Raw genomic sequence first — 23,281 nt, 5'->3', positions numbered from 1 at the left:
TCAAGTAGACTTTTCTGTCTGAGGAAATAAAACTTAATGCCCTGGGGCCCGCGAAAGGGATACACACATACTTTAGGGTCTCTCTATCATCTCTTTATTTCTTTTCCTACCTCCATCCAAATGTATTCCTTCTGTGTGCTCTTAACTTCCCTTACAGCCTGTGTACCTCAGCAAAATCTTTCAAGCACTATAAAATTACAGTGTGGTTGCATTCTAATTTTCAAGTGAATGATTCCAATGAATTCAAGCAAAAATGTACAATGAACATCATGTTTCCCATATCCTTACTTGATTAAACATTTTACCTATTACAGTGAAAAACAAATTATTCTCAAGAACCCACATACATTCATGTCCAAACAACTTGTTATAGATTAACAGAGGGAGGGGGTGGTGGGCAGAGATCCTGGATTGGTGTGAAGCATTTGGAACAAGAGAAATGTGTTGTGCACTGTTGAATAGGACCAATGAATAGGAAGCCTGCCAGGTATGGCAGAGTGGCTTTGCCACAAAGGTTCCTGAATTATACATAGTTCCCCCCTCAATGAGTGGGCAGAGAAACTGTTTGCATTCCATGCCCTGATGAAGTGGTATAGCAAGAAAAGCTTTTAAGGGTGTCCTCTAAATGCAGCTCTTAAAAATAGAAGGTGCTTTGGAGAATATAGCAATGGCTTTTTGGTGGAGGGGGGGAATTTCACTATGTGTCCTTGGCTGGGTTTAAAGGTGTATATCACCATGCCAGGCACCTTTCTCTCTCTGTCTCTCTGTCTCTGTCTCTCTTTCTCTCTCTTTTCCTGTCTCTCTTTTCCCCTAAGACAGGATTTCTCTATGTTTAAAAAAAAAAAAACAACCAAAACCCAGGCTGGCCTCAAACTCACAGAGATCTGCCTGTGTCTGCCTTTTAAGTGCTAAGATTAAAGGTGTGTGCCACCATGCCTGGTAAATCATCTTTTTCTTTTTTAAGTTTTTCCTTCTTAATTATGTGTTTATGTCTGTATCTCTGTGTGGGGATGTGCATATGTCAGCAGGTGCCTGAGGAGTCCAGGGCCGTAAATCTCCAGCTCACCCGGATCTGGGTGCTGGGAGCCGAAAGTGGGTCCCCTGTAAGAGCAGCACACACTCTTAACCTCTGAGTCGTCTCTCAGGCTCTCCTGTCTTTCAGAGACAAGGCATCACCATGCATCCCAGGCTTGCCTTGGTTCTCATGGTGTCTCCCTGGCTACAGAGCAGTGATGAGAGCATCCGTCCAGTCTGGGCAAGTCTTCCTGACTCAGCCTGCTGAGTGCTGGAGTGACAGGCAGACCTTGCCACTCCTGGCCCCTCTCTCTTTTCTTGGGGTCCAGATTATCTTTGCAGTTTATTGTCTGCTCTTTGTTTGTGACATCCCCTCCTGGGACTTGGGGGCATAACAGTAAGCTAAACTGAGGTAGGGCCTGCCCCTTGAGATGTCACTCTTGAACAAATACGGATAGAAAACACACATAAGTTACATAGTGTAGTTTCAGATAAATGTAATAAGTAAAAATTAGAGGGTAGAAGGTGATTTGGTTTGGGGAAAAGGTCAACGTTTATTTGCGCTAATTGCTTGTAAGATGAGGAGCCAACTGTTGAAACCCTGTTACACTGTCTAAAACACTGACTGCTAAGAAATTCGATTTCTTCGAGTTTGTCCTTTTCTGCTGGCAACATCTCATTGCCCACGGTCATCATGGCTAACTTAAGAATGAGGTGTTAAATCTTTGCTGTCCAGTCTTTCTCTATCACCACACATTGATAATACCAAAATCAATACTTTTAAGGCACTATGTAAGTAATGTGCACTTAGTATAAAAGGTTAGAAAAAGAAAGAGAAATACAATGAGGGTAGGTGTTTCCGACCCCCAATTCTACCATCTGGTCTAGGAAGTGGCAAACCATGGACCAAATCTAGCCCACTGCCTGTTTTCTGCCTCTGTTTTACTTGGGTAACTTTTACTGAAGCCTAGGCTGTGGCAAAGGGCATGGATCTGAGGTACTGTCTTGATGAATGTTTGCAGACCGACACACCTCCTGGATGGGGATGCTTCGTAACGCTGCTGCATTTCAGCTTCCAGAGCCTCCCCAGAGCCTCCTAACACATCCACCCCAAAGGGAAGCCTTGTTCCAAATTCTGTCCCACAGATTGAGTTTTACTTACTAGCGAACCTGTTGATGGAGTCATCCCACATTTGCTTCTGTGTAGTGCTGGGCTCCTTGCTCAGCAGGACAGGATCCAGTAAAGTGGCTGCAGGCAGCGACGGTTCATCTTTCCCATGCCCGAACCCCAGCGTTTAGTCGCTGTCGGCTGAGCTTGTCTTGTTTCTGATTTAGGCCTTTCTAAGGAAAGCTGCTCTGGGCATTTTATCACGACTTCGGACTTTTCTCTGCGTGGGAGTTCAAAGTCAGGGTTTTACTGAGTGCCCTGGTTTATGTTCAGTTGCCTCACGTCTTTTTATGGTACTTGGAACATGATAAAGTCATGTCTATCAGGCTGTAATTTATATTCAATAAAAATCTACCATAAAACAAAACAAAAAGGCAGGGCCATGCTGGCACACACCTTCAATCCCAGCATTTAGGAGACAGAGACAGGCAGACCTCTGTAAATTCAAGGCCAGCCTAATCTGCCTAGTGAGTTTCAGGACCACCTTGCATGTTTGTATGAGTTTGTGCAAGTGCACACATGTGGGGTCCAGAGTAGGACATTGGTGTCCTGGTCTGTCACTTTGCTTTGCTTCTGTGAGACAGAGTCTCCCACTGAACCAAACCTGGAGTAAGGTTTGAGCCCCACAAGCCCCGATGACCTTCAGGTAGTCCCCTGTCCTCCACCAGAGTGCTGAGGGTTCCTCTGTATAGCTCTGACTGTGCTTGAACTTTCTCTGTAGCCCAGGCTGGCCTCAAACTCAGAGATCCGCCTGCCTCTGCCTCTCAAATGCTGGGATTAAAGACGTGCCCTGCTGCCCAGCTACATCCAGCTTTTATGTGGGTGCTGGGGATCTGAACTCAGGTCCTTCCACTTGCGCAGCACCTGCGCCATTCCCCAGCCCCTCACCTAACTTCTGGCAGCTGAGTGGTAGGGATTCTTTCAGTGTTCTAGATGCAAATTGTCTGTAGATTTGTGAGTTGCAGGTACCGTTCCCTCCATCTGACACTATTCTAAAATTGTCTGTAGATTTGTGAGTTGCAGGTACCGTTCCCTCCATCTGACACTGTTCTAAAATTGTCTGTAGATTTGTGAGTTACAGGTACTGTTCCCTCCATCTGACACTGCTCTAAAATTGTCTGTAGATTTGTGAGTTACAGGTACTGTTCCCTCCATCTGACACTGCTCTAAAATTGTCTGTAGATTTGTGAGTTGCAGGTACCGTTCCCTCCATCTGACACTGTTCTAAAATTGTCTGTAGATTTGTGAGTTACAGGTACTGTTCCCTCCATCTGACACTGCTCTAAAATGGTTTGTTGGGGAAGCTGGTGAGAGGCCAGTGGGTAGAGACTTGCCTCCAAGCCTGACAACTTGAGTTCAGAACTCACAGTAGAAGGAGAAAGTTCACTCTATCAAGTTGTCTTCTGATGTATGCATACTATGTCATACATGGGCATAAGTGTACACACATGCACATGAACACACAGTACCCTAAAATGAATAAATAGATGCAAAAACACAAAGAAAATGAAAGAACACTCTTTACTGGGCCTAGATACTCATTTGCATATTATCTATAATTACTTTTGCACTATATAGAATAGCAAACATAATTATGACAGATTCCTGGTGACCTCCAAAGCCTACAATATTTGGTGTCTGATCTTTTACAAAAAATGTTGGTTAACCCAATATTTATGTGATTATGTTAATTTTCCTTACTGTAAAGCAAATTATGACTTTAATGTCTTAAGAGGGTATATACATTAGCTAGGCTTGGTGGTGTGTACTAGTAATCTCAGTTCGTAGCCAGCCTGGGCTACATAGTCGGGGGGGGGAGCCACTTTTCTTTATCACCTCCATGTTTCCAGTGGTTAAGGAGCTGATGACATCCTAGCTCGATTCTCTGCACAGAGTTGCATAAAACTGCTTCAAATTATTGGCCAGAATTAGGCCCATCTGAAGGCTTGATTGCTTTCGGCATCCAGGCTAACCCAGGTTGTTGGCAGACTGTATTTCCTGTGGCTGCAAGAACAGCAGCTTTAGTAACTTCAGTCGCCCCAGCTCCTTGGAAAGTATGGCCCTCTCTGAGGGGAGCTCACATGTACCAGCTGCTCAGAGCCAAGAGGGGCGCGAGTATGAGCCTGCTAGAGAGGTGGTGCTTATCTAGCGTTAAATCCCTGGTTCCCTTCCAGCACTGTCGCCACACTCCCTAGGTAGGCTGCAGCAAGGCACAGGTCCCGCTCACACTGGCCCACGGTCGGCAGGGATCATAAGGAGGGCCACCTGAGTCTGCCAACCACAGTAACAGTGGTGTATCAGTGTCTGACAGGACAGTTGTTTTCCTTTTATTTATATCATTGAATACCATTTTTAAGCAAGAATGGTATCATTGTTGAGGCTTACTTTGTAACTGCCTCCCTATTGTCATTGTAACAAATACAACACCTTCACCTTCTGGACCAGGGCTGCATTGTGTTCCAGTACAAGAACACAGCATGCTTTCCTAACTCATTCCTGTTGTTGAGCATCGAGGTTACCCCATCTTACCAGACTGCAACAGAAATGTTCCCGAGGGCCCATGTCCTCTTGCCGCTCAACTGTGATTCTCATGCAAGGGGTGATCTCCAAGTGTCGTGTTCCTGAATGTTCTTTCTTCTCTCCTTTAGATAAGAAGGCTGACTGCACAATCACCATGGCCGACTCAGACTTGCTGGCTATGATGACTGGTAAAATGAATCCTCAGTCGGTAAGTACGATGGGCAGGCATTTGTGGAACATCACCGTCCTGTGTATTAGAAGTACCAGATGAACTGAAGTAGTCCCTGCACTCAGTTTGATAAGAAACAGATTTGTAAGAGTTCAGTGCGGAGGCCAGGGAGATAGTTTAATCTCTAACGTGCACGCTGCACAAACATGAGATCCTGAGTTTGGATCGCCAGCACCCACGTAAAGAAGCTGGACATGGCAGTACATGTCTGTAATCTCAGTGCTGGGGAGGCAGAGATGCACAAATCCCTGGAACTCACAGTGAGAGGGCCTGTCTCAGAAAGGAAGGTGGAGAGCAACAGTCTGTTGACCTCTGCCCTTGGTATACACACACATGCGCGCGCGCGCGCGCGCGCGCGCGCGCACACACACACACACACACACACACACACACACACACTGCATGCATGGTGTATATACACACACTCACACCAAGCACAGCTGGTAAAATCCATGGTAAGATCTAAGGTGCCATACCTGGCTTGTGGTGAACCCAAGAAACAGCCTCAGGAAAGGCTTAACATATAGAGTTAGCAGGGTGTGGTTAAAAGGAGCACCTTGAGAGAAGAAGAGGTGGTGGAGGGGCTTCCTGTGCCCCTCTTGGTGACCAAGTTCTCTTTTCCTACACCCTTTCCCTGATAATCTTGCCTTTTCAGATCAGCTCCTCCAGGACTGTCCCTCTTCTGGCTGAGCTTAGCCCTTGTCCTAGGTCTGTCTCGTCCGTTAGATCCCGAGCCACAGAAGACGAAGCACATGTTCTTGTCTCTCTCCAGCAGTACAATGCCTGGTTGCTATCAACAGTTGTTAGATTATAGAGTGTATTTATCTAAAACGTACACATGCCTCATGTGGTTCTTCTGGACCCAGAGTTGTTAAGGAACCCTTCCTTCTTTATTAACAGGGTCGAGAGGACTAGCTATACCAAGCCTTCCATTAGCAGAAAAGAAACCCGAGACCTTCCCTTCATTCTAACTTCATTTTGTTGTTGTTGTCTTAGCTGGTTTTGATCTTGTTTCTGGTATTCCCGGTAACTCATGATTGGACAAAACTAAATCTGGCTCCCATTCCTATTCCTTTTTAAGTGGGTTTTCTTAGCAACTCAGTAATGCCATGACCGAGCAGTGTGCATCTGTGCTGCTTCCCTGCCACACGCGCCCTGGCTCTGATGCCACCGCCCACAGTCCTCCAGAAACCTGGATGGGACAGGCCACCAGCACAGGAGCTGGCTGTCATCTTCTTCCCAGCTGCTGAGCCCATTCTGTGCACACCCCACAGCCCTGGCAGAGGTTCACCCTTGACACATCTGCTTCCCCTGTTCTGTAGTTTATTTACAGGGGTAGGAGGGCCTGGTGTCAGCCGCTTTTCCTTCAGCACCTGTAGCACCCAGAGGAACTGAAGATTAGAGCAGCAGACTTTTCTGTTGATGTGCTAATGGCCTTTCCTGATGCTTAGTAGAGGATTTGACTGGGAATCTTTAAATGCAGTGGAAATTCTACTTTCAATGTTTGGCTGTAGTTGAAACAAAGCGGTGATCTCGCCAGCAGAAAAGCACAGACAAAGAATACCTGTGGGCCAGATTAACCTGGCTTGGAGTCTCATGATTTCTCCATTGTTTTCTCCTGTAGCTTTAAAAGGCCAAGGTGGTGCGTTTCTGTTCTATAGCTGGTTTGTATTTTTAAATAACATACGTTAAATATATTGTGTTCCGAGACACCTGACCTTTAAGTCATCAGGCAGATGGCATTGTGCCGTATAGAAAGGAAATATTTAGTTTGTTCCTGCTCGGGGAATGGGAGTGTTAGTGATCCCTACCAGGGCATGGAAGAACCCAGCAAGGCTGCTTGCTTCTGAGACTCCCAGAAACCTTTCCCGGCCAGCTCTTCCTTATTCCAGAGACTGAGTTAAAACTCTAAAGTCGTAGCAGGAATCATGTATATCCCTCATTTTGCTACTTCTGAGTCTCCCTAGGGTTTTGTTACACAGTAAATTTAGCAAAATGTCATATGATCTAATCCGCAGTCCTGTTAAATGGAACAGTTTGTGGCTCTGCCCTTCAGAGTGGCTGAGGCTTCTCACTGAGCTGGAGAAACTGGAACACTTGTGAACAGGGGGCGGGGCCTGTCCTCTGCAGAGACCAGCCCTCTGGGGAGAGCTGAGCAGAGCAGTCAGTGGTGGAGTTTCAACCGTCCACTGAATCCCCGGACCTTCTAAATGGGTTCTCAGTGTGCTTTCTCTCCCAGCAACCTCCTGCAAATCTCATTTCATATTTTAAGCCCATATGTGATGTTTTAAAGAAAATTCATCTAATATTGATCTGTTCTGCCTTGCATTTGAAGTAGAGAGCCCCAACTTTGAGGATAAGGGAATTTGGGAATTCTGCTCCCTTCCATTTATATAAAGCATGGCTGTTGGGAATTCTTCTTTTCAAGGGATCTTGTTCTAAATCTGTTCCAGAAAGCTAAGGTTTGTGTTTTGCAGAAAATTAAGGCCTGTTCGAGTCACGGCACCAAAAAAAAAAAAAGAAAGAAAGAAAAGAAAAGAAAATTAAGGCCTGAACAGTCTAGAAACACTAGCAAATGCTGAACGAAACCCACCGACTAATTCATTTTGTTTTTTATTACTCACAGGCCTTCTTTCAAGGTAAATTGAAAATCGCTGGTAACATGGGCCTGGCGATGAAACTGCAGAACCTTCAGCTTCAGCCCGGCAAAGCTAAGCTGTGAGGAGCTCCTCCGGCAACCTCGGCTCATCAGAGGAGATGTAGATACGTAGACGTCCACGGCCATTGCCAGGACTTAGATGACACTTCTGAATAGCGGGAGATAGATTTGTTGCTGAGTGGGTGTTATCAATCATGTTTTTCTGGAGCTGGGGGGTGAATGGGGCCTCCCAGCTGCCACTGCTGCTCTGAGGACTTGCATATGGTCTGCATGACAAAGCTACTGTAGCAATGATGGTTTGGGGTAAATTTGAGTTTCAGAATAAAATTCAGAACAGTGAAATCTGAAGACTGTAAACAAAGCTCTTGTTTTGCTGAGAAGTGTGTATCTAAGGACCATTGTGCGGAACACTTGGTGCCAGAGTTCCCCTAGGGGACTGGAGAAGAAGCAGACTTCCGGAGTTGACCAGGAGTTCGTGTCTTGCACTTAATTACCTGCATCAAGTTGTCCCTAATAGTTCTTAAAATAAAATTCTAAACTGTTAAAAAAAATTTTTTTTTAAATGTGCATTTCATGCCATCAGAAACAGTTCTTTTCTTCCCAAATAAAATACAAGAGTTATGGTCAGAGCTTAGGATAGAATTTACAGCTGAACAGGGCTGTTTTTAAAATGGGTATTCTTTAAAAATTCAGGGTATTAGAGCCGTTGGATGCCATGGCTAAAAATAATTGAATAACATCTCTTCCAGAGGCACAAGTTTCAAATTTTAACTTCATAAACTGAGTCTCACAATTTTCCTTTTTCATACATTCAATTGTCTGCATTTATCTTTCTATTTTTCTGATTCTAATGCTCTTTGTTATAACTTAGGTTTGGATAAAAATAATGCTTTTGGAAGATTTAAAAAGAAAATTAAAATAGCTCTTCCTTATCTCCTTTGTTCTTATTGTATTTGTTCTTTTTGCCTGGTGTTCTCTAGTCTGTGGAGCAAAGGAAACACTAGGCTTTGGAACCCGGATGTTATCTGGACATGATCCAGCAGCTGCTCTCAGACAGTCGCTAGTTCTTAACTGGGGCTGTGGGACACTTGGGAAGGACACTTGACCAAGAAACTGCCTCCTTTAGACTAGTAAACAGCTGCTTGCCTGGGCCCTGGTTTCTGAGCCATTAAAGGGAGAGTTAAGTCAGGGTCTCTTGCTAGGCTAGTCTTCTCATGGGAGCTCAGCAGTCCCTGGCTTGATTGAATGCTTTTTAGAGAGGGGGTTTGAGACAAAGTCTTATTATGTTATTCTAACTGACCTGAACTCTCCACATAACCCAAGTTAGTCTTGAACTTGTGATAATCCTCCTGTGTCATCCTCCTAAGTTTTGGGATCACAGGTGTATGACATCATGCCCAGTAGGCCCAGCTTCTGTTGTACCTTTACCCAAAGGAGATCAGAGGTTAAAAGTTGGGTTGTTTGATTCATTTTAAGTGTTCGTGGTCCTTGGTAGTGTGGTCAGAACTCACAGAGGCCATTAGCATTCTGTGTTCTGTGACCAACAGGGTATTTGGTGATGGTTCCTGAGGATAAATTAAACCACAGCAGGTTGACCTCAAGTCCCATAGACAGATTCAAGGAGTGGATCCACTTCCTAATCAGAGTGGCTTCCTACTCTGAGAAGAAAGACCAAAAAGAAAGCAAAATGCCTGAATTCTCTGTAGTTTGCATTTGTTGTTCCCGTCTGTCCTCTCTGGTCCTAGATAACAAGAGATTCTAGCTATAGGCTTTAGAATGATCAAAAAGATAGAAGGCATTACATAGAAACAGCACAGTGCAAGTTCAGAGATGCCGGTGAGCTCTTTCCCATGTTGTTTTCAGTCCAGTCAGGGGGACAGAGAGGTGAACAGTTACTCCAGACTGCAGTGCTGCGTGCCAAGTGACGGGTGCCATGACAGAGGCCACGGGGACAGGCCTTAGCAGTGGGGTTAGAGACACCTATGGAAGCCAGTGACGGGTGCCATGACAGAGGCCACGGGGACAGGACTTTGCAGTGTGGTTAGAGACACCTATGGAAGCCAGTGACGGGTGCCATGACGGAGGCCACTGGGACAGGCCTTTGCAGTGTGGTTAGAGACACCTACGAAAGCCATTTTTAAGCTGAGAACAGAAGGCTAGGAAGGATAGAACTAAGTAAAGGAAGTTGAGTTAAAAGGTGACTCATAAAACCTGCAAGGGATCAACATGAGTCTAGAGATGATTAGCATGGCCCTGTGCAAGGATAACATACAAATCTGTGACGTGTTCCCGGTTTTTAAACCCTACAGATTTGTTTTATAGTTTTAAATTGTTGGGTGCTTGCAGTCAAAACTTTTATTAGGATATTGAATAAATTTAGTCTTATTAGAACAGAAAACAAGAAAGTCACGTGTCACACTTAACTTCAGAACCCTACATGTATCAGGAGAGGATGGAGGTGGGCTATCTATGACCAGATGATGATCCCCACATGTGAAGCGAGAACCCACAAAAGTCTGTTGAACAGTTTGTTAAGGGGTGCAGTGGAAAACACGCTCACGAATACAGAACAAAGCAGACACCACTGCTGATCCAGCTGCTGCTGCCTTGTCGCTCTCCCGTGGGCGATGAGGACCAACCGCAAAGCTTGCTCCAGCTCTGACCACCCAAGAGAGCACACGTGACCCTTCTAGGTCTTATCTGGTCACGTCCCCAGAGAGAACCACGCCCACGGCAAGTCACCCCGGAAGTCACTGGCTAAACCTTGAAAAGGTTTCAGCGTCCGCCCTCACGGCTGTGGGGTGACATCCTGAGCAAAGGGGTTGGTGCTCTCTACCAAGGCGTCTGTCAGTGGTGGAGACAGATGTCGACTAGAGCCCGAGGTGAGACCGCTGCCCGTGACTAGCTTCTACCAGGGCGGGCCCTAGCCGGACCACAGCTAAACCTGAAACAGCAGTGTTTGAACACTTATCTTTCGAACTTAACTCTGGGGTGTCCAAGAAATACTGCGGTAGAAATATTAAGGAATGTGTTGAATTGACAAGGTGAGCTCAGCTGAGCTACTCGGAGATGTACCTTTGGATCTTGTGTGCAAAGAGCAGTATGAGCTCTTAACCAGTGGACTGCCTCTCCAGCCCCAATAGCTATTTCATGAAGTGATGAAGATTAGACAGTAATACTTAAAGTTTGTGTTTGTTTGAGACAGTCTCCTGTAGCCCAGGCTGGCCCTAACTCACTGTGTAGCTGAGGATGGCCTCGAACTCCTGATTCTCCTGCCTCCACAGCCCAGCTGCTGGGATTACGGACAGGTGTATGCCTACCACAGCCAGCTCAAGAGTTCTTTTCAGGATGTGAACTACTTTGTAAAAGGTAGTTAGTTCCATCAGTATTCTGGTTTCCCCTGTGTGTGTCAGTCAAACAGGAACTCCAAGCCCATAGCTAACAGTGTTCTCGTCTGAGACTTGTAGACAAGGAGACATTTAGAGGAGCCTGGTGTTGTGGGACACTTAGGGGTCTGTCAGGTGTGTGGTCTGGTCCTCTCTGCGGTAAACTGCTTTGTGACCTTGACCTAATAGTAAGTGAAGATCCCGTTCGTTTCACCTTCTGTAAGAAGGGAGAAGTGGTTAGAAGCCCTCGCTGCCCTGACAGATGACCTAAGCTCAGGTCCCAGCACCTGTGTCTGGTGGCTCACAGCTGACTGTAACCCCGGCTCCAAAGGATCTGGCCCTCTCTTCTGGCCCCTTAGGGTGCCTGCACACACTTGGCATTCACTCATCTTGACACATAGCATGACTACAAGCAATAATACACCTTTTCGGGAAAAGTTGAGAGGCTGGAGAGATGGCTCAGCTGCTAACACTGGCTGATCTTGCAGAGGACCCGAATTCAGTTCCCAGCACCCACACAGCGGCTCAGAACCATCCTTAACTCCAGTTCTAGGGCATCCAAGGTCTTCTGACTGCTGCAGGCACACGTGGTTCACATACATACATGTAGGCAACACACAAGCTTTTTTTCTTCTTGAGTTGGAGCCTCAGTTAAGAGCACTTGCTGCTCTTCTGGAGGACTCACGTTTGGAACCCAGCACCCACGTTGGGTGGCTTCTAGTTCCTGGGGCTCCAGTGCTGCCTTCTGGCCTCCTTGGCTACCCATACACGTGACACATAAACACATATAAATAATAAATCTGGGTGTGATTGTGCCTAGTTGGATAAGGGTTAGTAATTGTGGTTGTAAAATGTCATGTGCGCCTTAGCGCTCAGTAGGCCGTGTTTAAGGTATTTGAGAACGGTTTCCATACATGAAGAAATTACTGGTCTGGGATATTCTGAGAATTTTCTGAGTCCAGATAATTAGTTGGGTTTAAGATTGAGGGCAGTTTGCTTTATTGACTGTATGCATTCTTACATTTTTATTAACCATCAATTTTTTTTTTAAGATAGGGTCTCTCTATGTAGTTCTGGCTGTCCTGGAACCCTATATGTAGACCAGGCTGGCTTTAAACTTGTAGCGGCGTAAACGAATGCAGACAGATTGTAAAAATATATATAGTTTTAATGTAGAAATAGACTTACAGAACCACCGTTCCCGTGGAGACCAGGAAAGCAGAAGCGACAGCTCGGAGCACGCTCGCCAAATTTATAGGCAGACATTAGCCTAAGGCGAACATGCCCCCTAAGGGGCGGGACTTATCCCTACATCTCCCCTTTTTGTCTAAATAAGACAGAACTAAACCAAATACAACTACATACAATAACAACAAATAATAAATATAACAATATTGAGAACAAAAGCTTTGCTAAACATTCTATCTCAAGGAGTCCAAATAATGTAAAGAGTAACTACAATTATATAATCTTCAACTCAGTCAAAGATCTGAGAAGGGAATAAACACTACTCAACAAACGAGATATATACAAAATGTGCAACAATTGACAGAGACAACTGATTACATGGGCAATCACCCAAAGTCTCGTTTGCAATGTTGAGTCAACCAATTTTGGCTAAGGCCTAACATAACTGACATACCATTATTAAAGGCAAGGAACTTTTCAAAACTATCTTACCCTGTCTTGGCAGGATATGACAGTCCTGTTTTATCCACTGATGCACGCTCTGTATCTGTGTGAGTGGTTGAGGTATGGGCATTTCTTTGCCCAAAGGCCAGTTCTGCCAAATAGAAAGGCTCCAGGTGGAGTGTCTTTGGTGCTCAACATTCTCTCGGGAATAGAGCGGTGTTGCCAGGAACAATTGTGTCTCACTATCACGAAACTCTGAGTTAGATTAAAGGCCATTTTTTACAGCTCTTTGAAGAGGTTGAAGATTATCTATCTATACTGAGTATAATCTCTATATATCTAAAGAACCTGATTAGTCTGATTATAAATGACAAACTTAGATGACTATTTAGCTATATAATTCTCAATATCTATCTAACTTAAAGACTAAGACAATAGACAACTGTGTAACAAATGAGGATAATGGCCTCCAAATATAAACACTGTACAAATATACATTGCAATATGGCAAATATATATCAATACACAAACATTATATAAGTATCTTAATCAGAGGTAGAAATGTACATCAATACAATATATGTCAATACATAAAAATGTTTTAAACAGACATAGAAACATGCATGCATACAATAGTCAATATAATTTAACTTTGTTTCAATATACAAGAATCGATACCAATATATTTGTCTAAAAGCAGTAACTCACAATTATAAATCTATTATCCCATCATTCCCTCTTTTATTTTTCCAAAATGATCCCTGAGCTTATAAAATTCCTCCCCCAACCTCCCAACCCCTAAATGATGTCCCTAAACCCAGGGGTAAATTTTACTGGGAGAAGGGAATTCGTCCTCTAGAATTACTTCCAGCTGTCATGGGGCAACGTTCTTTCTGGGGGATCCTGTGAAAGTAAAATGATGGTTAAATTTCAAGATCAATGTCTCTTAAAATTGCAAATAGTCTCTGAGTATTTTGTGGAGGTCTGGCCAGAATGTTGTACAAGATGTGCACCATTTCAGCTAACCAAGTTGGGATCGTCTTGTGCAGCTGGTATCCAAAACAGGTCTTGTAGTAGCGCTATCAGTATCATGACGTCATATCAACCAGGTAGAGTTGTTGTTGTGAGGCCCCATCTTCTTCCTGGAAACTTCAAATGTCACTTCAGGAAAAACTCATTGTTCATTGTGAAAAACTTAAACATTAATCATATATACATATATATATATACATACATATATATATATTCAATAAAAGGTATGATAGATATATTCGATGAAAGGTATGATAGATATGAAGAAAAGCAAAGATGTTTTCTAAACTCATATTTCTTTCTGTCCCATATCATGGCTCTTGACATGAGATAGAAACTCCAGAAACTCTGGGTTTTTCTCTTACTAACAGGCTTGGAATTGGAGAGGGACTGAGCCAGAGTCCAACTTCAAAACCAGCTCTATATATTTATAAAGAAATGTTTAATAAGACATATAAATAAAAATTAATACTTACAAAATGTGTCCATCCATCAGTAATTAAATATTCAGGGTCCCTCAATTTCTTTGAAGATGAGTATTTTCCTGTGGAGATAAGAAAAGAACCCTACCTCCAACCTATCTGTATTTCTTACCATCAGTATGTTCGCCATCCTTATGAAAGAATTGTTATTTATCTTTTCCAAGTGGCTTCTCTTCTTCAAACCGAACCTTTATTAATTTTGATGGTATCCACAATTTTTCCTCACCTGTGGAGAGAAGAGCAAAACCCCTTCCCCAACGTAGCACATATCCTGGCTTCCATTGTGAGGTCAGCACATCCTTGAAATAAACTGGTTGATTTAGTTCAGTAGACTTTTCCATTATCCAATGTCTTTCTGCAGCCGTTGTTCCCTTCTCATTAGCGTTGAGAAAATTCAAGGTTAACAAAGCATTATGTAGCCTATTTCTGGGGGTGTTTTCCACCTCTTTCTGTTTGTTCAACATATCTTTTATAGTTCGATTTGATCTTTCTATGACTGCTTGACCTGTAGGATTGTATGGTATACCTGTAACATGTTTGATATTGTAATAATCAAAAAACCGTTTCATTTTCCTAGAAACATAAGCAGGACCATTGTCTGTTTTTATTTGTGTAGGTATACCCATGATAGCCATGACTTCTAATAAATGAGTGATTACTGAATCAGCTTTTTCTGAACTTAAAGCAGTTGCCCACTGAAAGCCTGAATAAGTGTCAATGGTGTGATGAACATATTTTAATTTGCCAAATTCTGCAAAGTGGAACACATCCATCTGCCAGGTTTCATTCCTTTGGGTGCCCTTTGGATTAGCCCCTGCAGGAAGTGGCGTTTGGTTATAGAAAGAGCAAGTAGGGCGTTTCTTTACAATCTCCTTAGCTTGTTGCCATGTAATTGAAAACTCTTTCTTCAAACCTTTGCTATTAACATGATGTTTTTTATGAAATTCAGAGGCTTGTAACACACTACCAATCAGTAATTGATCAATTTCTGCATTACCTTGTGCTAGAGGACCTGGCAGACCCGTATGGGATCGGATGTGTGTTATGTACATAGGGCAAAGCCTGTTCCTGATCAAATCTTGAACCTGGAGAAACAATGAGGTTAGTTCAGTATCATCAGGTATAAATTCAGCAGTTTCAATATGTAAAATAACTCTGCGTATTGTGAATCTGTAACTATATTAATAGGTTCTTTAAAATCCCTTAGCACCATAAGAATGGCATATAATTCCGCCTTCTGGACAGAATTATACGGACTTTGTTCCACCTTATCCAAATCTTCTGATTTGTAACCTGCCTTCCCTGATTTATTGGCATCAGTATAGAATGTACGGGCTCCAGTTATTGGAGCATCACGGACGATTCGAGGAAGAATCCAAGAAGTTCTCTTTATGAAGTTTAGCCGCTTGCTTTTTGGATAGTTGTTATTAATGTCTCCCAAAAAATTAGCACAAGCTCTTTGCCATGGTTCATTATCTTCCCATAATTTCTTTAGTTCATCAGCAGTGAAAGGCACTATAATTTCTGCTGGGTCTGTGCCTGCTAGTTGACGAAGTCTCAGCTTGCCTTTTATAATTAACTCAGAGACTTTTTCCACATAAGTTTTCAGTTTCTTACTTGGTTTATGTGGTAAAAAGATCCATTCCAAAATAATATCATCTCTCTGCATTAAAATTCCGGTAGGAGAAATTTTTGATGGTAGTATGACAAGAATACAATCGAGCTCTGGATTCACCCTGTCCACATGTGCCTGTTGTAATTTTTCCTCAATCATTGTCAGTTCCTTTTCTGCTTCAGCTGTTAATTCTCTGGGACTGTTTAAATCTTTATCACCATCCAAGGTTTTGTTCAAATGAATTATTAGATCAGGTGTTATTCCAATAGCTGGTCGTAGACTGGAAATGTCTCCTAACAGTCTTTGAAAGTCATTAAGAGTCCGTAGGCGATCTCTCCTAATTTGTGCTTTTTGTGTCTTAATTTTTTGCAAACCTATTTTATAACCTAAATAGTTAACAGAATCTCCCTTCTGAATCTTTTCAGGAGCGATTTGCAATCCCCATTTAGGTAAAAGTATCTTTATTTCTTCAAACAGTCTGTTCAAGGTATCCATGTTTGAATCGGATAACAAGATGTCGTCCATGTAATGGTATACTATAGATTTGGGGAATTTCTTGCGTATTATTTGCAATGGTTGGTTCACAAAATATTGGCACAGGGAGGGGCTATTTAACATACCCTGGGGGAGAACGGTCCAGTGGTACCTCCTCGAAGGTTGAGAATTGTTATAAGTAGGCACTGTGAAGGCAAATTTTTCTCTATCTTCTTTTTGCAAAGGTATAGTGAAAAAACAATCCTTTAAATCAATAACTATGAGAGGCCATCCTTTTGGTAATAAAGAGGGCAAAGGAATTCCAGATTGCAGAGGGCCCAGAGGTTGAATAACCTTGTTGATGGCCCTGAGATCTGTCACCATTCTCCATTTACCTGATTTTTTCTTAACCACAAATACAGGAGAATTCCAAGGGCTGGTAGATTCTTCTATATGTCCAGCATCTAATTGTTCTTGTACCAGCTGTTCTAAAGCCTGTAACTTTTCCTCAGCTAAAGGCCATTGCTTTGTCCATATTGGTTTCTCAGTCAACCATTTTAGAGGCAAGGCTGTTGGTATCTCTGAAGGGACATCAATTGCTTGTTCTTGTACAGCCCGAATGGCCGGTTTTCTCCGTTTGTAATATCTTTTAATATTATTCTCAGAAATATAGGCTCTAGAAGTAGCAGGAATGTTAATTTCGGTATTCCATTGTTGTAATAGGTCACGACCCCATAAATTCATTGCGATATTGGCTACATATGGCTTTAATTTTCCTATTTGTCCCTCTGGCCCTATACATTCAACCCATCTCGTGCTCTGCCTTACTCGAGATAGGGTTCCAATTCCCAGGAGCTGAACATTTGCATTCTGAAGAGGCCAATACGGATGCCAAGATTCTGGGGTAATGATACTTACATCAGTACCTGTGTCCAGCAGGCCAGTAATAAAAATGCCATTTACACACACTCTCAGTTTAGGTCTTTGATCATTTATAGAAGTTTGCCAAAACACACGTAACTTATCTTTCTGATCATTATTGCTTGTAACAGTAGGCATGGGGCTTCCTAATTGTCCTGATGAGGCACGTTCTCTGCAGAAACTGGATATGACTGAACCATGTTTGCAATGGGGGTCTGTGAGGCCCCCCCCCTCTCATGTTTCCTGACTGTATCAGGTTGCCTTGTCTATCTCTTGTAGACCTGCATTCATTCATCCATGAATGTAGATGCCTTTTCTACATCTTCTACATAAACCTGAAGGCTGAGTCCTCCTATTTCTGTTATTTCTAGAAGATGCATTATTATTATTATTATTTTTGAAAGGTGCATTATTATTATTATTATTTCTGAAAATCCGTTGTCTACAATTCCTTTTCATATGACCCATTTTGCCACAATTAAAACATTTGGTATTCCGGTGTCTCCTTTTACCATTGGAAATTGCTTCTTCTACCCATGCTTCAGTGCCATAATCAAATGTATCAACATTGAGTGTATGCAAGACCCATTCTTCCAAAGGCGCTGATCTGAGCTTTAAAGGCCCCAAAATCCTTTTGCATTCCACATTTGCATTTTCATAAGCCAAAGACTCAATCATTATACATCTTGCTTCTGGGTCAGATATCCCTATTTGTACAGCCTTAGTTAATCTTTGTAAAAAGTCACTAAAGGGTTCTCTCTGACCCTGTTTAACTCTGACAAATGATTCCATTCTCTGTCCTGGGTCTTGTACCCTGTCCCAAGCCTTTAAGGCTGCTGTAGTACACATGGAGAGTGTGTTTTCATCCAAATTAGCTTTTTCCTGAGGGTCGGAAAAGAGCCCTTCACCTAGAATTTTATCTAGGGAAATGTCAATTCCCTTTGCTTTTTCCTGCTGTTCTAAGAGTCTAGCCTCTTGCCTGAATAAGCATTGCCATTTCAATTGCGGTCCACTCTCAAGTACCGCAGAGCTCAGCTGGAGCCAGTCCGAGGGGGTTGCTCTGCTTCTCGTGGCCCAAGATCTTAGCATCTCTTTAACAAAAGAGGCTTGCATCCCAAAAGTTATGACAGCCTGTTTAATTTCCTTGAGGTCATTCATACCGACAGGCTCCCATGTATCCTCATTGATGACCCTAGGGTTTCTGGAACCAATCACCTTCTCTGTTGTTATTACTGGAAAGGCAGGTAGAGCTGTAGGTAGAGCTTTGTGGAAATTGTCCCGGAGAGATTTACCCACAGATGTAGTTAAAATTTGCCTTTCTACCCTTTGCTCTTCTTCATCAGAATTTAGAAATTCCTCAATCTTTTCAATTCTATTCACCATTGCCTTCTGCGATGTCTGAATCTCCTGTCCAGAATTATGTTCCAAAGCCTTCATTGAGGATTCTAAAGTATGAAGTTTGTCCGTTAGATATAACATCTCATCTTTGGACATAATTTTTATGGCAGAAACCATGCCTTCTTGTATTGACAATCTTTCCGTCAATCTGTCATAAGCTTTAGACAAAATCCTATTGTCACATTCAGCAGTTTTGATTCTCTCAGTTAATGTTTCATTTCCTACAGAAAGGGACTGAATCTTATTGTCCAAATCAGCTGTTCCCTCTTCCATAGTAATGTATTTCTCCTTAATATCAGCCACTAATGTTTCAGTTCCTACAGAAAGGGACTGAACCTTACGATCCAGATCAGCTGTTCCCTCTTCCATAGTAATGAATTTCTCCTTAACATCAGCCTGGAGAACTTCAAACTGATTCTTGAGAAGGTTGTTATCAGCCTGGAGAACTTCAAACTGATTCTTGAGAAGATTGTTGTCATTCTCAATTGTTTTTAAGCGTTCAATCTCTGCCTTAAGAATCCTGGATTCGTCTCGTAAAGACTTTATCATATTTCTATTATCAAACCATTTGGTGCCAATGAAAACTACGAATCCCAGAAGGATCCATAGATGTGGGGTGATAGACACCTCTTGTAAAATCTCCCACATGGTACAATTAAAAAAACTGTTAAATTCTTGAACAGTAATGTGTTCAGACATTTTATTTATAAAAGAAATTTTTTTTACCTGCAATGATCGGTTCCTGTCAGTGGTGGTCTCTGTGTTTTTGGAGCCTGTCCTAGAACTAGCTCTTGTAGACCAGGCTGGCCTCAAACTCACAGAGATCTGCCTTTCTCTGCCTCCCAAGTGCTGGGATTAAAGCCGTGCACTACCACGGCCTGGCAGGCCTCAAACTCACAGAGATCTGCCTGCCCTTGCCTCCCAAGTGCTGGTATCAAAAGCGTGTGCCACCACTGCCCGGCCAAGTCACTTTGTATCAGACCAAATCTGCCACTGTGGCAGCTTTTGTTGGAAAACCGCAGGTACTTGAGCTTCTGCTAATTCAGGCAGTGGGGTTCCGCTGCAAAACTTAGCCAAGGCAGGCAGAATGGGCCTGTGTGGCCGAGTATGTCTCGGACTCAGCACTGGGGCCGGAGTCACGAACTGAAAAACAGCACCCAGGAGGGTGCTGTGTTAGCTAGCGGGCTACCCGCTTGAGTTGGGGGCAAAATAGCCCGACGTTGGACGCCAAAATGTAGCAGCGTAAACGAATGCAGACAGATTGTAAAAATATATATAGTTTTAATGTAGAAATAGACTTACAGAACCACCGTTCCCGCGGAGACCAGGAAAGCAGAAGGGACAGCTTGGAGCACGCTCGCCAAATTTATAAGCAGACATTAGCCCGAGGCGAACACGCCCCCTAAGGGGCGGGACTTATCCCTACATAAACTCACAGAGATCCACCTGCCTCTGCCTCCTAAGGACTGGGATTAAAGCCGTGCCTTACCAAGCCTAAGAACCATTAAAATTTAATTGCCTCTGTAACTAAACAGTAGCTGAATGAACAGATATAGAATAATTCAGTATGACATTCAGAGGCTGAGATTTTGCCAAATGTCGTGGTTCTAGCTGACTTGTGCGGCCGCTGCTTTCTGAAGACAACAAGGCCCACAGATGTTATTCACCAGAGAAGCCACCGGCCAGGCTGTGCCTCCCTGTGCTGTACTCCATGGGTTGGACCCAGACGGGGAAGAATTAGGGATTTGTGCTAAACAGCCGAAGAGGGGCCTGAAAGATTTACGGGGCTATCGGGAACCACAGCCAAGTCTGGCCCAATTTAGTTTTTCTCAATAGAGAGTTACAAAATCTTCTGGAACAGTCCAGTCTTCTGTGTGTCTGGAGACTGCTGCAGCACACGGCTCTTTAATTCTTGGTAAGAACAGAGAATATTGGGCTAGATTGTTGGCTCTTGGGAAGTGTGGAGTCTGATTCCATCTGGCTGGATGTTTTATCTGGTATGTTTTAGGAAGACTTTTTGAAGAACAACGTTTAAAAAGAAAGGAAGGAAAAAAATAAAAAAGAGAGAGAGAACAAAACTTACTGCACAAAGCGGAGGTCTTAAGTCAGTTCTCTTAAGTCTTTGCTGCCAGTGCTCACGTTACTCTTTTCAGCGGTATGTAGACATGGCAAACATTTGACCTATAGTTGCTGCATTTATGGCCATAACAATTAAGGACAAATAAGTGAGGACAGTTGATTATACTGTGCTGTTTATTTAAATTGCAGACAAAAGGGCTGGGGATGTAGCCGGGTGGTAGAGTGCTTTCCTAGCATGTGCAAGGCCCTGGGAGTGACCACATCACTGAGAAAAAAAATTAAATTGGGCTGAAGAGATGGCTCAGTGGTGAAGATTGTGTGCTGCGCTTACAGAGGAACTGAGTTCTGTTCCCAGCACCAACATCAGGCAGATCTCAATTGTCTGTAATTCCAGCCCCAGGGAGATCCAGTGTCTCCAACTTTCTTCGGCACCTGCACTTAACGTGCATATACCACCCCGCACATACGTATATACAAATACATATACACAAATAATTAAAATTTAATCTTTAAAGCAAACAAGGGTGCAGAAGTTACAGGAAGAGAAGTAAGTATCAATCAACTACCCAATGCTAACCTTTTCTCCTGCAAGTTATTCCATAATTCACTGGTTAGGATGGGGGCACCTCTTGCAGTATGAAGTACACAGGTCTGGTCAAGGGTAGGGGCTTCGCTGGGAGGGAAACAAATGGGCACAAAGATACAGTAAGTGAGTGGTTGGCCCAGGCAGCTCAAAGAAGCCTTGGGTTTGCTGAGATGATTCCCAAGGGCAGGGTGTGATGCCAGCTCACAGATGTGGGCCAAGGAAAGACCAATGAGGGTGGACGTTTGCTTAGCTACTACAGGTAAAGGGAAGAATATAGGATGAGAAATCTGGTTGAAGATCAGTTGCCGGACGGTGGTGGTGCACACCTTTAATCCAGCACTCGGGAGGCAGAGGAAGGATCTTTGTGAGTTCGAGGCCAGCCTGGTTTACAGAGCTAGTTCCAGGACAGCCTGGGCTGTTACACAGAGAAACCCTGTCTCGAAAAACCAAGAAATAAAAGAAAGGAAGGAAGGAGGGAGGGAGGAAAGGAAGAGAGGAAGAGGGGAAGAAAGAAAGAAAGAAAGAAAGAAAGAAAGAAAGAAAGAAAGAAAGAAAGAAAGAAAGAGAGAAAAATCAGTTGAGGGCTGGAGAGTTGGTTCAACAGTTAAGAGCACTTGTTGCTCTTCCAGAGATCCCCGGTTCAGTTTCCAGCACCCACATCGTGGCTCACAACCGTCTGTAACTTCAGTGGTAGGGAGAGCAGACACACTGGGCATAAAGTACAGACATGGTACGCACACATACAGCAGGTCAAAAACTCGTAGGTTCATTAAAATTAATAAATATTTTTTAAAAAAGAAAAGAAAACCAGTTGACCTTCTTGTCAATAAAACTGACAGTGAGTGGATTAGGGGCCCCAGCCACAGAGGCATCTTCACCCTGAGGACGGCCATTGTGAGGCAGACCTTAGTGGTGGCTGAAGGGCCGTCGGAATGGACAACATACCCTTTCACTAATGGCCAGTTTTGAGGATGTTTTCTAAACTACTTCTGTGTGCCAGAAAGACTTGTTCATCTCCTTTGCTTTTTATACTTGTTCACGATTCTGGAAGACATTGAATCTTCAGAAGTTTTCAGTGTGAAAGCAGCCGGAGGGAGGTGTGTTGCCTGACCCTTCCTGTTTAAGAGTCTCCCTGGGCTGGAACCTGAAGACCAGAGATTGAATTCTGCCCCCAGCACTCATTAGCAGGGTGCCCTGTCACAGTTTCCTGAAATAAGGGGTAGATAACACCACCATGGTTCAGGATGCCTGGTTGGTTGCCCTGGCTGCTTTGCCCGGAGTCTTAGAAGCTGCGTTACTGCTGTCCTGGCCTGTTATGTGGAGATCACCAGAGTCTGCTGGTGGATGGGTCAGGATTTTGGCAGAATTCAGCTCCCAGCTGCTCCAGGCTTGCTGCTCTGGTGGCTGTGGGTGTTTGATCTTCTAGAACTACCTCCTTCCCTCCCTCCCAGTTCCTTCATTTTTAAAGCCAGTGGAAGCTGCCCTTGTCACATCCTTTGAAGGCCCCTTTTGTTTCCTTTCTCCTGTCTCCAGCCTGCAGAATGTCTCAACATGGATAGATAAATTTCCATGACGAAATTCAGAAAATCCATGACCCTGGGCTGGAGATGTGGCTAATGTTTGAGGCCCTGCGTTCAGTCTCCAGCGGAAGCTCTCTCCCCAGAGAAAACATTTGTGCTCCTTCCTATGTCTGCAATGCCCTCTCTGTCACATAGCATGTTTTCAGGTTGTGGAGGTTAAGGGGTGGGTGTTCTGGTGTGTATATGTTGGGGGTGGTATGTGGCATTCTACCTGGGACCTCACACAACATGACTTAAGGTTCTTGCCCTGGAGGGCTCAACCCAGTGGAGGACATTAAAAATACACAAATCCAAAATTTATATTTGTGAGATGTCATAGGAGTCTAGACCTCTTTGTATGTGACTTGGCCTGTGGGTTTCCCATCATTCTCTACTTCTTTGATGAGTTGTGTGTGTGCGCACATGTCCGTACTCTAGGTGTCTTCATCAATTGCTCTTCAGCATGGTCTTGGATACAGGGTCCCTCAGGCTTACTGATTTGGTTAGACTGACTGGCCTGTGAGCTC

General features: G+C 43.6%; 1 protein-coding gene and 1 long non-coding RNA gene across 2 annotated transcripts in view; both read left to right on the top strand.

Moving 5' to 3' along the window:
• The window catches only part of Scp2 (sterol carrier protein 2), an 83,301-nt gene extending 74,779 nt beyond the window's left edge, over nucleotides 1–8,522 (top strand). Inside the window, exons 15-16 of the mRNA XM_075944906.1 lie at nucleotides 4,831–4,910; nucleotides 7,558–8,522. Of these exons, the coding sequence (XP_075801021.1) occupies nucleotides 4,831–4,910; nucleotides 7,558–7,653 (176 nt within the window). The 3' untranslated portion in view covers nucleotides 7,654–8,522. The remainder of the gene's footprint in view (nucleotides 1–4,830; nucleotides 4,911–7,557) is intronic.
• A 6,616-nt stretch (nucleotides 8,523–15,138) lies between these two features.
• Nucleotides 15,139–19,216, top strand: LOC142834289 (uncharacterized). Its single transcript, XR_012907534.1, has 2 exons — nucleotides 15,139–15,223; nucleotides 18,926–19,216. It is a non-coding gene; the product is annotated as an uncharacterized LOC142834289 (long non-coding RNA).
• The last annotated feature ends 4,065 nt before the right edge of the window (nucleotides 19,217–23,281 follow it).

The sequence above is a fragment of the Microtus pennsylvanicus genome, chromosome 13 (genome assembly GCF_037038515.1).
Source record: "Microtus pennsylvanicus isolate mMicPen1 chromosome 13, mMicPen1.hap1, whole genome shotgun sequence".
NCBI classification, from domain to species: Eukaryota; Metazoa; Chordata; class Mammalia; order Rodentia; family Cricetidae; genus Microtus; species Microtus pennsylvanicus.
The sequence above is the reverse complement of the archived record's forward strand: the minus strand, read 5'-3'. Positions and strand labels throughout refer to the sequence as shown.